The sequence below is a fragment of the Neoarius graeffei genome, chromosome 28 (genome assembly GCF_027579695.1).
Source record: "Neoarius graeffei isolate fNeoGra1 chromosome 28, fNeoGra1.pri, whole genome shotgun sequence".
Classification (NCBI taxonomy): Eukaryota; Metazoa; Chordata; class Actinopteri; order Siluriformes; family Ariidae; genus Neoarius; species Neoarius graeffei.
In genome coordinates, this window is record NC_083596.1 from 20296391 (window position 1) to 20313359 (window position 16969).

Genomic DNA, 16969 nt, shown 5'->3' on the forward strand with positions numbered 1-16969 from the left:
ATAAATAAAATCTGGATGTCGATAACTGGACTGTCGATAATTGTGGAACGGTGTCACATGACCTGATACGCTAAATAACCGGGAATCAACTCATCTTTTTTTTCCAGTGGAAGTTTGAGTACTCATGCACAATTTACATATTGGAAGTCATTTCTACTTTTGCAATGGCCAAAAGATCTTTGTGTTGTCAATAATTGTAGCCGCTGTTCTAGTATAAGTAGTCTACATGTTTGGTCACGTTTTCTACATATAGGCTGATCTAATTTGGCTCACGGATGAGAGAAAATTACTCAGTATTACATACAGCCACCCAAACAATATAGTAATGATACATTATGCTTGATGCATCTTTTAGGGATTGTTGAAAATCATTTTTATAGCAATTATTCCAGAGTTACAACAATAAAGTTCCAACAAAACTAGTTCAATCCCCTCAGTGATCTGGCTGTGTTATTGTTTACGAAATTCCAGGGAAGCCAAGTACAGCAGGTGTGTGTGTAAAGATAACTACAGTGTAATATTGAATTATAGATTAGACTCTGAATTCATCAAAATTGGAAACATGGCAATCAAATACCTCAATAAAATATCTGTGGCGAATCTTCTCATTCAGACTTAGTCTTTTTTTGTATGGTTCACATTAACCATCACACATCGTAAAACATTTTGTGGGTAGTTTGCCAGTGCCGAACTCACAGTTCGTTTTTATTCACAAAGTGAGTGTGTTCCCCTTACGTCCAACTTGTCGTCTTTTGGTTTCATTTCTCTAAATTAATACTTCATGTTTTACTGGATCAAATCAAGATTTAACTATTTCCTTGAGAAGCTCTGAATTTGGCTGAGTCTAACTTAAAACTGCAGATCAGGTAATGGTTTTACACACGACATGCACTATAATGGGGAATTGGATAGTTTTTGTTTCAGTTAGAGTTTTATTGAAAAATGAACTCATGAAAGCATAATGATCATAACTATACCTGCTTTTTAGTAAACTTTGTTAATAATTTTCCTTTTACTGAACATTACTACTAATAAAAAGGTTATGGTCGGGACAAGTCTTGTTTGTTTGACTGGACAAGTGGATTAAACAGTTAATTGTCTAGTCCTGGAGTGGAGGTTATAGTAACAACAAAGAAGGGGCCAACTTTGAAATGGGATGTTCAAGCACATACGGACATGACTGTCAGGTGTCCACAAACCTATTTGCTAGAGATTTTATGAGCCGATTGGCTTCATTCAAACCTTAATATCAAGCACTAACTGTAAAATGGTCACTAGTTGCAAAAAGTTTAGTGTTTATCCAACACCTTTAATATACACATCGTAAGATAGTTTGCTTCCTCAGATTCATTAGCTTTGATTATGGAGAAACGCACACTGGAATTCTATATTTAATAGCTAAAGTAATGCTCATGCACTTAACACATGCAATATATGATTTGGGAACACTAAACTCTGAACCATTTAGCTCCATATTCACCATCAGTACTGACGGACTCATTTTCTAGTGGTGTTTTGAGTTACGACATGAAGCCGAACTCAAAAGGCAAACAGAGAGACAGATACACAAAGACCACAAGTATTGGAAAAAAATTATATTTTAGAAGAATTCACTAGAGAAGGAGACAACTTCCATAACATGAAAAATATACATCAGTATTTTGTCTTTGTACATTAGGCAAGAGAACTGCAGTAGTCTGTCAGAGCCAGAATAAAATTAAATGGAGAATAAAGGATTGTGGGGAGTAGCAGGATCATGAACACACACACTCCCTCAACACACACACACACACACACACACACACACACAGAGAGAAGAAAGTCCAAGAAACTGCTTGTGAGAAACCTACAGTTAAAGCATACTTACCGAATCCTACCAAAGACAACACACAAAAGAAAAACAAAGCCCTGCAAAGGAATTCTCTCAAAACATTGGGCACAAAAAAAAAAAAGGCATAATTGTTTCCTTGTTTCTAAATTTTATCCGAATATTGAAAATTTCACACTACACACAGATGGCCAAAGGGGACATTATTGCTACACCAAATTATCTTTAATAATCCATTACTGCTGGTACAAAGGATTTAAAAAAAAAAAAAAAAAAAAAAAGGAAAAAAACCCACACAGACATGATCCTGAAGGAGCACAGAGATCTCTTAACATCTCATTTTCAGCTCCAGACCCAATGCAGGCGGTGCAACAAGCCAAGCAATTTCAAATTGGAGGCACTTTTGAAATAAAAAGAAAAACAAACAAACAAACGAACAAACAAATTAAAACCCATGAGCTTAAACATGCAGGTTATCACATCTGATGGGTTTCCTCGTCAGCTGTCCCACCACTGAAAACTCACTGCAGAACCAAGCACAGGTGCAGGCCTGTTTAGTAGAACTTGTCTACAAGCCAAAGCAGGGACACGTCCCCAGTCCCACCCCGCCCCTAAAGTTAAAACCGATCCAAACGTTCACCGGCTGTTTCAGAAGTCTTTTCCCATGCTTTACATTATTTACTTCAAGTGACCCCGAGTGAGTGTCCAACCCATGACATGGCATGCCGAACATCAGTAGCGCCAACAACCCACCCTGCCATCAAACCCTCCCTCAAATACTACATGCCAATAAAGAACACCTTTCCGGCTTGTTTGTTTCTAGCTTGTCATTGTGAGGCTTAGACAATGAAAATCTACAAGGGTGGAAAAGGCCCTTTTCATTGCTACACCGCTCCCTCGACGTGACCTGTAAAAGAACTGATGAGCACTACATGAGAAGCTGCTGGAGGGGATGAAAGGGGAAAATTAACCATTCTGTTTAAGAGGTTTTTTTTTTTTGTTTACAGGACTCATTCTACCTACAGAAAGCGCTATTTATTTGGTACTAAGTGTTTCGGTGGATGGATACGAGGAGTCTTATATATTATCCGGTTTTTATGTCTGTGCTATTTACAGGTCTTTACAATTTCTTTCCTGAAAGTTGTATCAGTTCATAAACTTGCGTAAAAACACGTAATCATCTTATGTTAATGTTTTTTTTCTTTTTTTGGATGTTGGCATTGCTTGGCACGTTCCATCCATATCTGTACGAGCCGTTATTGTTCTATTGCAGCCAGCTTGTTTCTGCCAACGCTCAATCAAGAAGAATCCGGCAATATGGTGGTAGAGTGCAGGAAAACCGTGCCATGTTTCTCGACTGGATACCTGGTAAAGACAGAAATACAAAAATTAAAAACAAGTCGGTGCCATTTCTACACTGTTGCAAATGCATAGTAAGCAAACTTCTCTTGGACACAAAATTTAAACAAATCTTAATTTCATTTCAACTTAGATTCGTGTCGAGTAAAACTATCAAAATGTCCCAAAACCTTTTCTTTCCCCTTTTAAATGAAACCTGCTGCTGGAGGGAAGAAAACAGATCAGGCTTGGTATACTTTTACATGATTAACAAAGACGCGTGACAGGGTGGGGGGCAGCAGTGCAGAAAGTACGAGTGAGGTGAGGGCCCAGAGAGAGGAGGAGGGACATTTTTCCAAAGTACATTCCTTCAAATTAGTGTTCTGATGGTGTTAAGAGCACATCAGCCCTTATTCTCCCATACATCCTGAATAAGGTTGAGATCTAAGGACAATGCCATACCATATGACTCGCATCATTTTCATTCTCATTAAACCATTCCATGAGTCCTTATGCCCTTTTAATTGGGGGGGCAGTGTTCATCCTGGAAGACACCACTTGCATCAGGATGGAAGGGTTTCATAATCTGATAAAGGTTATTCAGAAGAACTCTGCATTCATTACAAATAAAACACTTAAGAGGTACAGCGAAGAAAAAGATCACACAGGCCATTATTATTAATGAAGTTCATCATCTCTAGGATTTGAACACTCAAATTCGTCACATGAAATGGTTGCATGATAGATTGTTACATGCCTAATGATACGTGCATTGCTGCTGCCATTTCTGCAGGTGCAAGCAGAGTCATGAATCGGGTACAAACCAGACTCCTCTACTCTGCATCGGGCTGTTTTATACCACCCTTGTGAACATTGCTTTGATTTTTTTTTTTTAGGTCATTTACATTCTATGTATGACAGTGGTGTAGTGGTTAGCGCTGTCGCCTCACAGCAAGAAGGTCCGGGTTCTAGCCCTGTGGCCAGCGAGGGCCTTTCTGTGCGGAGTTTGCATGTTGTCCGCGTGGGTTTCCTCCGGGTGCTCCGGTTTCCCCCACAGTCCAAAGACATGCAGGTTAGGTTAACTGGTGACTCTAAATTGACCATAGGTGTGAATGTGAGTGTGAATGGTTGTCTGTGTCAGCCCTGTGATGACCTGGCGACTTGTCCAGGGTGTACCCCGCCTTTCGCCCATAGTCAGCTGGGATAGGCTCCAGCTTGCCTGCGACCCTGTAGAACAGGATAAAGCGGCTACAGATAATGAGATGCAATGAAAAATAACCCTTGCCCTAAAGCAGCATTTCTCAACCTTTTTTTCAGTCACTGCACCCTTCAGAATTATGCAAATTCTCAAGGCACCCCCATATAAAATATACGCAGTCACGTTGACCATGCACTGACCCCGGCAATGACGTTGTGACATGGGAAAGGGGGCCGGGAGACAAATTTTAATGTGTGAGGCAGCGATGATCTGCATTTGTGTAACTATTGTTTTTTTGGAATTTTAATTCATTTTATTTAATTTCAATGTTAGAATATACAATTTTGACGGCACCCCTAGCAAAGCCAGACGGCACCCCGGTTGAGAAAGGCTGCTCTAAAGGAACTCTAAAAATCACACCAGCATAACAGAGCCACAGGTTTTCCTTTAATTAGGTCACCTGTCTGTACACAAGTAGCCCATTTCCTATAAGTATCATAAAACTGCAGAGTCCTAGAGCTTCAAGTTATACCCACTGTAGTGAGCATAAATGGTGAATAAATTTGGCCCAACTGTCAGGAGCGTTTTTTTTTTTTTTAATCCCCCGCTGGCTGAAAGGCCCGAAGGGGGATTATGTTGTGGCGATTTCCGTCTGTCCTAGGAAGGGTGCTTACCTTCTGAAATCAACCCCTCAGATTTTGGAGGAATTTCACAAAACTTGGCAGGATTCTGTGTTATATGATGTCGGTAATACGCATATTGTAAATTTCATCAAGTTCAGTCGCAGTTGACCAGAGTTACAGACCTTGATTAACAAAATTATAATTGACAATTTCATGAGTGTGTGCTTTCCTTCTGAAATCAAGTCCTCTCACAATTGTTGGAGGAATTTCACCAAACTTGACAAGAGGTAGTTATACATCAGTAATACACATTGTTTTGTTCAATTCTGTCCCATTTTACTAGGGTTATGGCCCTTAACAACCTTGTACTTTGCCTTCGGACATCAACTCCTCAATTTCGGACGAATTTCTCGAAGCTTGGCAAAAGGCCTTGTTATAAGACTGTAATATGCATATTGTGATTTAATTTCGTTGTGAATAATTTTACTAGAGTTTTGCCCCTTGATTAAATAACTGACAATTTCACGAGGGTGTATGTTGTTCTGAAATCAACTCCACTCACAGTTTCACAAAACTTGGCAAAAGGCTTCGTTATGTGCAGATTTAAAATTAATTTAATTTGGGCAAATTTTACCAGCGAGTTATACCCTTGATTATTAACAAACTTGTACTTTGGCAATTTCATCAAGGTGTGCTTGCTTTCTGAAATCAACTTCCCTCAATTTTTTATTATCCCCCACTGCCCGAAAGGCCTGAAGCGGGATTATGTCGTGGCGATGTCAGTCCGTCCCAGGAAGGGTACTCACCTTATGAAAATCAACTCCCCTCTCAATTTTGGGAGGAATTTCATGAAAAACATGACCGGATTCTTTGTCAGTAATAGGCATATTGTAATTTTGTTCAATTCAGTCGCATTCTACCAGCGTTATGGCAGAGCTGCCAGCGGGGGATATTGTGCTCTCGGAGCACTCATATTGTTCCCAGGTTACACAAGACAAATATCTGCAACAAGAATCATTAATGTGGGCATATAAACAAACGTTATTAAAAACTTGTACACCAATTAAATTTTCAAATGCAAGACAATGCAGGTTATTGGAATTTTAATACAAGTTTTAATCAGCATGACTAGGCTACATTACACTTTAGATTATCACTCAGGACCTGAACGGAGAATAAAAATAGCATGCTTTCTACATCAACTCCTTGTGCATGGAATGCCAACTCTGCTCCCCTGAACCTGTTCAAACAGGTTACCCATGACACAATCGCTTCGTGCCAACACACACCCCTTCTGAATAACCAGGCTCCACTAGTCAGGTTTTGTTTATCTGGCTTAGGACACACTGCACAAGATTAAAGGCAGGATTTAATAAATAAATAAAAACCCCTGCATTATGTTTGGACAACCTTTATTTGTTCCTTAGTAGTGAATATACAGCTGAGCAAGACTTGCTGGATACACAAAGATAAACAAGTCATGGGATCTTGGCTGCAAAAGCACATGGGCAAAGTCCAACACTTACCCTGAAAATAGTGACGCTACAAGCTGCTGGATGAATATCAGTCAAAGGCTGTCTCTTGGCTCTTTCGTACACAACGGGCAACTTTCCTCTTGAATTCACCATGTCGGTCTTCCCTCCACTCTTTCTGAAATATAACAGTCTTCTTTAGTAAAGCTGAAAGTGGATAGATTTTCTTCATTGCAAGCCGAGCAATACTAACCACCAGCTCACTGCCAGCAGACTTTATGAAAAGTAACACCATTTCTAAACTGGGTTCCTTCTTGAAGGGAGACTTACTGCTGCATCCACGTTGGCAGGAGAGTCTCCATTAGGATCAGCTAGCATGGAGATGACACTAATCATGATGGTCTCCACTGTGTGGATGGGAAGCCAACGTTCCTCTGGCTTTTCGTAGCCGTACTTGTCCTCCCCCGGCTCGTGCAAAATAGAAATACAAACATCACCGTTCTTGTCAACTAGAAACAAGACCAAGAACAGGAAATTAGAAAGCATGAACTAGAGTGGAAGACGGATCACATCATGCACAGAGCCTAATCTAGGAATTTGAAAATAGGGGACAGATTCCTCACTAGTTGTAGAAACAGGGGACAGAAAATATTAACATGGGTAAAAATATCCCTCATTTGTTCCAGTTAGTGGGGACAGAAAAATAAGTAATACATTGGTAGATATTTTCAAGAGTACATCTATAAACAGAACAGTTTTATTAATCTTTACTTTTAGAATATCATTAACATAATGCTAAATTGAACTTTCAACAAGAAAAATTAAACAAATTACTAAAAAAAAAAAAACTAGCAATCATGTAGAATGTGTAAGATTACCAGGACTACAAAAATGCAGAAAAATAGGCTTTACTTATCCAAATGCACCTGTTGGTTCAAAAGTTAAAGTGCATAGAACCTCACAGCACAACATGAAGTTACCTTAAAATATAATATAAATGCCTCAGCTTTCATGTAAGAAAAAAAAAAAAAAAACAACTATTAATACTAGTACTGTGTGCAGGCAGTCTCTCCTGAAGACTAAATTAAACAATAATTATAAACTAATAAAATAAATGGCTCAGGCTTCATAGAAGAAAAAAAAACAAAACAATTTGAACAGAATCTCACAGTATGATGCTGAAGCTGCCTAAACAATGGAAAATAAAATACCATTTTGGCAAAAATGTTGGCATCCATTAATTAAGTAAAAAAAAAAAAAAAAAAAAAAAAAAATAACTGCACACAGTGCTTCACTGTAAACATAAACACACTTTCAGTAACAGAATTTAAGCCTATTCATGCAGTGTTGCCAGATACTGCTGACGTTTTCCAGCCTAAATATGTTCAAAACCCGCCAAAATGCACTTAAAACCGCCCAATCTGGCAACACTGCGCACATGCTGCTTCTCTTGAACGTATACACGGAACTAAGGCGGAAGGTAGTTTGTCGACGTCACCGCAAGACAATGCCAACGATTGGTCAAATTTGAGGGAAAGTTGTGGTGATTGGATAGAATTGCAACACCACCCTGAATTCATGGGGATTGGTTGAATTTGCATTGATGTTGCAAATCGCGAAATCCTGGAGGCTCTGAATGTTATGTTTGGATGAGACAGAATGATATGCCATGTGCTTTTGGGTATTTTTAAAACACTTCACACGATTGGTTGAGATACACTGTCTTCCGGTTCAGTGACCAATGATATAGTTCACAAAACTGTTTTACCCGCTAAATAACCCATTCGGAATACTTCAGTCCTTTCCGATATTTTCCGATTGGTGTGTAAACAACGCTGTATTTACCGCAGTGCTTGCTAGCGGGTACTGACAAATTGATATGCACAAGATTCAGTAAAAACGCGACTACAAGCTCTCTACTTATAAATGCGTGACAAAATGAATAGATACGCGATATCACTCTCGCGCCCAAAAAGTGGATGTGCGACAGACAGATAAAAACCGCGCATTATGTGCCCTAGATTAGGCTCTGATGCATGGCTAGCCATGTCAAAGGCCTGATTCACACCTGGTGTTAACATCCGTCTTGGACAGTGACCACCTGTGATCGAATGCTATACATCATTTCTACAGGAGGAGGAGGAGGAGGAGTGCAGTGCACATTTATTATACACCTTCTGCACCATTTATTTTCAGGTAGAAACATTCCTGATTCCTCCCTCATGTACCTGTCCAGGCCATTTCAAATGCTTCAAGCACATGGTCTGCAAACGAAACTTACAAATAAAAGGAGAAAAGAGGAGACAATGAAAGAAGCCATGAAAAGCACCTGCTTTCATAGCATTGCCTTTATCCATTAACCTAGCAGTGCAGAGCTCTACCATTCAGCACAATTTCCACACAGTTAACAATTGCATATTCCCTAGCTATGGCAAAGAGGCAGTCAATGAAGTGGTTCATTGTTGCTGTTGGGGAGATCAGGTGTCTGTACTTTATTTTACTCTTACTTCTTACAGTTTTCGAAACAAACCTCCAAACCGAAGCTGACATACACACACTGTCACCATGACCCAAACTCTTATTTCCCGGAAATGGCCTAGCACTAGAGCTCAGTGGAATGCACTTTCCCTCTATAATAAGCATAAACATGCCTGAAAGCGATTTCTTTAGTCGAGTCCATTTATTTCAAATGGTGAAGTGAATTGTATACACTTACTGGCTATTTTAATCAAAAACACGTGCATGCGCAGCACGCAAAGGTTACACTTACATTCTTACAGCACAACGACATAGTGGCTAACGCCTCTATATGAGGCAGTAGCCACAAAAAATTGACCTTTTTGGTAACCTTGACCAGATGACCCTCAAAATGTTGGAGGTTCTATTCGAAACCAATGCCCACCTATCCTGAAAGTTTCATGAAGATCGGTCCAGCCGTTTTCCCATAATATTGTTAACCAACGCCCCCCAATCAAACCTGACCGAAAACAATACCTCGCCCCCTGGTGGACTCCATCCTGGTTGAGGTTAAAAAAAAAAAAAAAAAACCCTAAAACTGCACAAGCCACCGATAACTTCAATAAATAAAGATTCTCAAATAAAAATGAAGTGAACTTTTACATACTGACAAGGGCATCAACAACAGTTCTAGCTTGTGCCCTTGCTCAGATCTCGTGCTCTCTCCGTCTAGAAAATTAACTTTTCCATTTTATCTAAAGTGCAGCATTAACAGTTCCAGCTTATAACCCTGTTCCGTTTCATTCAACTTTCGGGGGGATTAACTTGTCCACTTTGTCCTCTGAAAGGGTAGATCTGCTGGTTATTACAACAGAGTAATAAAGTTCGACGTGTTGCTAGAAGCATACTGGATTACTAGTGAATCAATGTCAGCACACTGCTTTTGTCTTATCCACTCATCTTTGTCAATCATTGTATTTCACTGGGAAACCAAAGTTTTCCCAAACAGGAGACCTTAATGATAAGGGCAGGATTTCAAGCTCTGACTTCTTGTTCACTGTAATGGAATTTTTAGTAAAGCCCTGGGGGGGGGGGGTCATGACTCGTTCATGAACCCGGCACAGTCAGTGCGCGCGCGAAACGCTTAGTATGTGGAGGAAGAGATTAGCAACAATGGAGGTTGGTCCCCTGAGTCTACAAAATATTCAAGTAATTAATTATATACACAAAACAAAACTAAGGACAATTCCTTCTACGGAAAGAGCTTAAATCCTTGCTTTTGATTGGGTAAGGGTTGTTAAATATTCCACAAGGATTATAAAAGGCCATCAAGAAAGAGGGGCGGTGCGCTCCCACCCGAACCATTTTTTTGGGCTCCGATTTTCTCTTTGCATTGAGAAACCAACAAAGATTCTTTTTCTCTGCTTGGATCCAAACGAGTGAGAGTTTCTCCTTTTCCTCCACATTAGCCATGATGTTCATGAACTTGGCTGTACGTGTTGTGTGCTCAAAGTGAGCAGTGGAGACTACATATACAGTCAGCCACTTAATGTTTGTGTGGGAATTCTGATTTGAAGCATGTTCCGCATGCGCCAAAAAAAAAAAAAAAAAGCCTACCGTGATCTACTGTTAAAGACGGCATTCAGTACACATCTACAGTGGTGCTTCAAAGTTTGTGAACCCTTTAGAATTTTCTATATTTCTGCATAAATATGACCTAAAACAGATTTCTCACAAGTCCTAAAAGTAGATAAAGAGAACCCAGTTAAACAAATGAGACAAAATTATTATACTTGGTCATTTATTTCAGGAAAATGATCCAATATTACATATCTGTGAGTGGCAAAAGTATGTGAACCTCTAGGATTAGCAGTTAATTTGAAGGTGAAATTAGAGTCAGGTGTTTTCAATCAATGGGATGACAATCAGGTGTGAGTGGGCACCCTGTTTTATTTAAAGAACAGGGATCTATCAAAGTCTGATCTTCACAACACATGTTTGTGGAAGTGTATTACATGGGTGCAAGTATAACATTTTCAAAAACGTGACAAGTCTGAGCCCCCCTTAGGGCTTGAAAAAAAATTTAAATTACAAGTTAAAATGGTCGTCTCTCATGCAAACACAATATTAATAGTTATACGAGTTGCAAATTCACATCAAATGTTTAATACATTATCAATTCATCTGAAATAATATTTCAAGTACAAGGCTTAATTTCAAAACATCTAGCAACTACTAATTTAAATGTTGAAACAACCATTTTTAATATGCTTTTGCTGGGATACCTTTTTTACAATACATACACAGCTTGAGTTAAAATAAGGGGCCGCATGTCTTGATGTCCTCAGAAACTTCTGGATTTTAGCAAAGAAGATTCAGCTTTCCATATACAAAAATATCTATATTTTATAATCCATTACTGACTACAAATGAGTTTAACCTAACAACCACATTAGAAAAGATAAAAAAAGCTAACACTTATTTCAAGACCTACCTTACTTTTATTTAACAACTGAAAGGTAATCAAATGTCAAAAGTTTATAAAAGCAGATAGTTGTGATGAATAATTTCAATTCTAGAAGAAAGCACATTGCATTTGCACATCACACAATATCAGATGACAATTTAAAATCACCAACAAATGTTTTGAATTCACTTATTACTACATAGCACAAAAATCAGAAAAGTGATTAGTCTCATCGGCATGACTTAAGTCCCTTCTTCCCGCTGGAGCCGTACTTGATAGTCTTTGTACAGCAGTCACAATATGCAACTCCCAGGACGTCCAGTTTTCTCAGCCATATTCCCCCATTTGTCACCGTTTTTGTCACACTCGCTTAACCATTCCCATTTATTTCTAGACATCTTTTCTAATTCTTTTGTATTGGAGCCTTCCGATAAAAACTTCATTGACATTTTGATCAGCAACCAGAGGGAAGCGAAATAAGGCTTATTATAAAAGCTGAAATTTCATTGGACAGCAGTTAACAGTGAGCCAATCAAAAGCACCGTTCTAACTTGCACCAAAAGAAACAGCGACTCATGGGAATAGCTGCGTTGATTTGGTCGAACAATATGCTACGTGCGCGAAACATATCACACATGTACAACAATGGGCTAGTCAGGACCGCTAGTCGGTGAGCGGCGTATAAATTGAATGAGGTTTGTGGTGAAGGCGAGATGAAAAGATCTGTCTCGTGCAGAGACTGTACCGCGGTAACCCGGTCATACGCCGAGAGTGAGACAGTGAGAGGGCCACCCCTATACCCCCCCCCGAAAATCTCAACGGATTTACACGATTTGGAAAAATGACTTTCAGAACCGAAAAAACCGGAGCTTCTGGCACATGCCGGAAAACTTGCACCCATGGTATTATGGCACGAACAAAGGAGATTTCTGAGGACCTCAGAAAAAGCTTTGTTGATGCTCATCAGGCTGGAAAAGGTTACAAAACCATCTCTAAAGAGTTTGGACTCCACCAATCCACAGACAGACAGATTGTGTACAAATGGAAGAAATTCAAGACCATTGTTACCCTCCCCAGGAGTGGTCGACCAACAAAGATCACTCCAAGAGCAAGGCGTGTAATAGTCGGCGAGATCACAAAGGACCCCAGGGTAACTTCTAAGCAACTGAAGGCCTCTCTCACATTGGCTAATGTTAATGTTCATGAGTCCACAAATCAGGAGAACACTGAACAATGGTGTGCATGGCAGGGTTGCAAGGAGAAAGCCACTGCTCTCCAAAAAGAACATTGCTGCTCATCTGCAGTTTGCTAAAGATCATTTGGACAAGCCAGAAGGCTATAGGAAAAAATATGTTTTGTGGGTGGATGAGACTAAAATAGAACTTTTTGGTTTAAATGAAGTGTTATGTTTGGAGGAAAAAAAAAAAAAAAAAAACACTGCATTCCAGCATAAGAACCTTATCCCAGCTGTGAAACACGGTGGTGGTAGTATCATGGTTTGGGCCTGCTTTGCTGCATTTGGGCCAGGACGGCTTGCCATCATTGATGGAACAATGAATTCTGAATTATACCAACGAATTCTAAAGGAAAATGTCAGGACATCCGTCCATGAACTGAATCTCAAGAGAAGGTGGGATCATGCAGCAAGATGATGACTAAGCACACAAGTCGCTCTAACAAAGAATGGTTAAAGAATGTTTTGGAATGGCCAAGTCAAAGTCCTGACCTTAATCCAATTGAAATGCTGTGGAAGGACCTGAAGCGAGCAGTTCATGTGAGGAAACCCATCAACATCCCAGAGTTGAAGCTGTTCTGTATGGAGGAATGGGCTAAAATTCCTCCAAGCCGGTGTGCAGGACTGATCAACAGTTACCGGAAATGTTTAGTTATTGCTGCACAAAGGGGTCACACCAGGTACTGAAAGCAAAGGTTCACATACTTTTGCCACTCAGATATGTAATACTGGATCATTTTCCTCAATAAATAAGTGACCAAGTATAATATTTTTGTCTCATTTGTTTAACTGGGTTCTCTTTATCTACTTTTAGGACTTGTGAAAATCTGATGGTTTGGTCATATTTATGCAGAAATATAGAAAATTCTAAAGGCTTCACAAACTTTTCAAACACCACTGTACTGAAACAGTCCGGTATGATGAATGTGTGTACAGTTACCCCTAGTACTCACTGTCCACTTACAATCAGGTCTACCAGAACATGTTAACACCAGGTGTCAATCATAAATTCAAAAGATATATAAAATGGTTAGGTTAGTGGTATTTCAAGTTTGCCATACAGGCAAAAGAGGGTTTTTAAAACTTCAAACTGTATTTAAGAGACATACAGTATACAACAGAAACAAGCACATCCCTGTGCAAGATCACTTAAATGTCAAATGATTCAAAACTCTACCACCTTATAGCAATTACATCACTTCAGTTGAACAATCGAGCATTTACCCTTATGCAAAATTAAAAACCTAACAGTTTAGAACTATTATATTAAATACTGGCCCCACACAGTAGGAACTCAAGTCAGTGCATCTTTCAATACTTGGATTCAAATCTTATTTTTCAATACTTCATATGTCCACCTTTATTTTTGAGGACACTCAAAAGGCGAGATCTTCTGCCATTCTTCAGAGACCGTTTTTTCAGCTGTTCTTTGCTGGAGGGCTCGTGTTGCCTTTTCTATTTAAAATTCTACCAGATTCAAGTCAGGCAACACACTTGGTCAGGTCGCATTTTTCACTCATCATCTTCAGAAGCTCATGCAGGATTTTGGCAGCGTGCTTTGGATCATCATCAATATTCGTCTTTTCAAGCTTCCGTAGACTGGGAGTTATCTTGTTGGCCAGTATTTTGGTACATCCACATGCATTCACGATACCATCTATAAAAGGTCATCTCCAACACTTTGTTCTCATGCAGGGCCGCATTATCACACCCCCACCTCCGTGCTTTACTGTCTGCCTGGGGACTATCCATTCACTGTGGTAGTCCTGGCCAAGCTCACGCCCAACACGTTGGATCCCATCAGAGCTGAACAAATTTAGCTTGGTCTTATCTGAACAAAGAACGGGATGCTAAAATTCGTCAGGCTTCTTTTTATATGTTCTTTAGCAAAGTTTAATCTTGCAGTTTTGTCCCAAAGAGCAAGCAAGGTTGTCACCCCCAACACTGTCCATTAGGCATGTAATGATTCACCAAATTCATGATTCTATTCATAATGCAATTTTCCCATTATATTTTTGGGGAGGAGAGAAAAAAACCCACCCACAGAAAAATCTTACCAATAAAAATGCAAAAATCAACTTAAATATTCCTTTTGTCAAGTTAAAAATCACTTTCTTAATAACCAACAATCATTGACCCACATATGGAAAGGTTGGCGTAAATTATAGTAGCCCATTAACTAAAATATTCCTGTCATTAAAAACGAGGGAAAAAAGTTAATAAATGGGTTTTCTACATAAAATGTTCTTGAACGTTTTAACACTACCATTTTTATTCTCTTTTCTTTAGTAGCCTGTGAAGAGAGCTCAGATTCCTTAAGTTTATTTGTACAAAATCACTCTCCCCGCAGTGAAGTCACATGTATTCCCACTACTGTACTCTCTAAACACCACAATTACAGTGTGTGTGTGTGTGTGGGGAATTATGCACACTAATAGTAATTAATTTATTTCAATTTGAATCACAATTCATCATTACATGCCTACCGTCTATTGCGGTGTCGGAGACTGATTTCTATCCTGTGCCAAGTCTGAAGCACTCAGCCGGCTGTTTTTCAGAGCTTGACTGCACAAGTAGCACACTGTCCGTGACATTTTATGATTAGTGATATGGCTTGTTCAATACCTCCTGATTACCGCTGCAACTGCGTTTTGACTTTTTTTTTTTTAGCTGGTCATGGATCTTCCTGTATCCTTTTGTATCTTTATGAAGTCTCTCAATCAGATTTTTCAACTCCTCTGGCAATTCTTTTACATGTGGAGCAATGAAGCAGACATGCAGGTACACAGCCCATAGGTCCAAAATTGAGAAAGTTCTAGTGTTCATAGGTCATTTTATAACCATTTTCATGCAGTTAGGCTAACTGGAAGTCACAGGTATACTCAATTTTGTTTCGATGCTCACAGGTTCACTCACTTGTATGCGAGTGATCAGTGTATTCAGTTTTGTCGTGTTGAGTTTCTACATCGGGGCCTATAGTTTCCAATGTAGTCTTTCTAAAGTACTATTTTCGATCGTTCATAAAGTATTCTACTTGCCAAATTATAAATAATGCAATTACTGTAAAGTGATACAATTTTGAATCATTTGGCATTTAAGTGATATTGCACAGGGGCTAATCAGTGAATTTCAATTTTAAGGGAACTCAAACTGTTCTTACCATTTGGGTGCCATATTTCTGTGATGAATTTCATTTTGGGAGGCCTGAGAGGATAGTCTTTGGGAAATGTGAGATGGGCTTTGAACACTCCACCTTCACTGTAGACATGAAACATATGTTTAGAAAGTGAAGGGAAAATAAAATAAATAAAAGCCACACCAATTCGATTAGTTGGTTCTCGGAATCACCGCTTGAAGAAAATGCAAAATGAAAAAAATAAATAAAATCGAAGTCAAACTTCCACCAACAGAAAAACATCGTGGCTGATTGGTTTTCGACGTCACGTGACCTCAACCTGCAGTCTTCAGTATTTTGAACAATCAAATCGTCCCTTTCACTTTAGATAAAGACCTGTGGAAGAAACATGCCTGTGGAGGGGAATCCTGCAAAGCCTGCGTTTGTTAGGATATTCAGCGAACAGAAGCGTAAAATCTTTGACAGGTGTGTCGAAATTCAAGAGGGGGAAAACTTTGCACAGCTGTACTCAAGATGCAGTGAGCTTGTTACCCTGCAATGTACCAACTTGGATAACAACTCTGGAGGTGGGTATGATTTATATATTTCATTGATTGATGTGAGGGGCAAACAAAAAATCATTCCAAGTATTTAGCCATCAGAAGTAGCCTACTCCTGGTCAAATCTTTTTTTCTGTGCATTGTAGATGTTCAATTGACTATAATTCAATCGTTTATTTAGCCTCTCTGTTTACTGGTTTGCCTGATAAGACGTGTAGCCAGAGCTAGCCCTGCTGACAAGGACAATACATGACAAATTTACTGTAGGCCTACTGGGTTTATTCCCTTGTTAATTTTTTCTGGGTAGCATCCCTCTTGAGCAGGGCTGCCGACTTATGTAGTGAGTGCGAGACACACGCGTATGACTGCTCTCTATTTCCACCGCTAATTTTACCATCAGAGTATTTTTTAAATTTTTATTTCGCTCGCTCACTTCATATTTTTCCTGAAAAAATCCGAGAACCAACTAATTAAATTGGTGTGGCCTAATAATAATCAGGAAAACAAATGACAATGAGCTTCAGACATGCAACATGTTGTTGCATCTAAATATTAATACCCCCCCAAAGAAAAATCAGCAGAAAAGTCATATCAAAAGGCTATTCAGTGAGATGAAAGCACATTAAATCCAAATACAGATGTGCCATTTAACATTATGATTGTTAATTTCCAAATTT

General features: G+C 39.2%; 1 protein-coding gene across 1 annotated transcript in view; it reads right to left on the reverse strand.

Moving 5' to 3' along the window:
- Positions 1–1580: 1580 nt before the first annotated feature.
- Positions 1581–16969, reverse strand: part of ube2g1a (ubiquitin-conjugating enzyme E2G 1a (UBC7 homolog, yeast)) — a 36467-nt gene continuing 21078 nt past the window's right edge. The window contains exons 3-6 of the mRNA XM_060913346.1: positions 15778–15875; positions 6790–6968; positions 6514–6637; positions 1581–3193 (exon numbers count right to left, since the gene is read on the reverse strand). Coding sequence (XP_060769329.1) covers positions 6551–6637; positions 6790–6968; positions 15778–15875 — 364 coding nt within the window. The 3' untranslated portion in view covers positions 1581–3193; positions 6514–6550. The remainder of the gene's footprint in view (positions 3194–6513; positions 6638–6789; positions 6969–15777; positions 15876–16969) is intronic.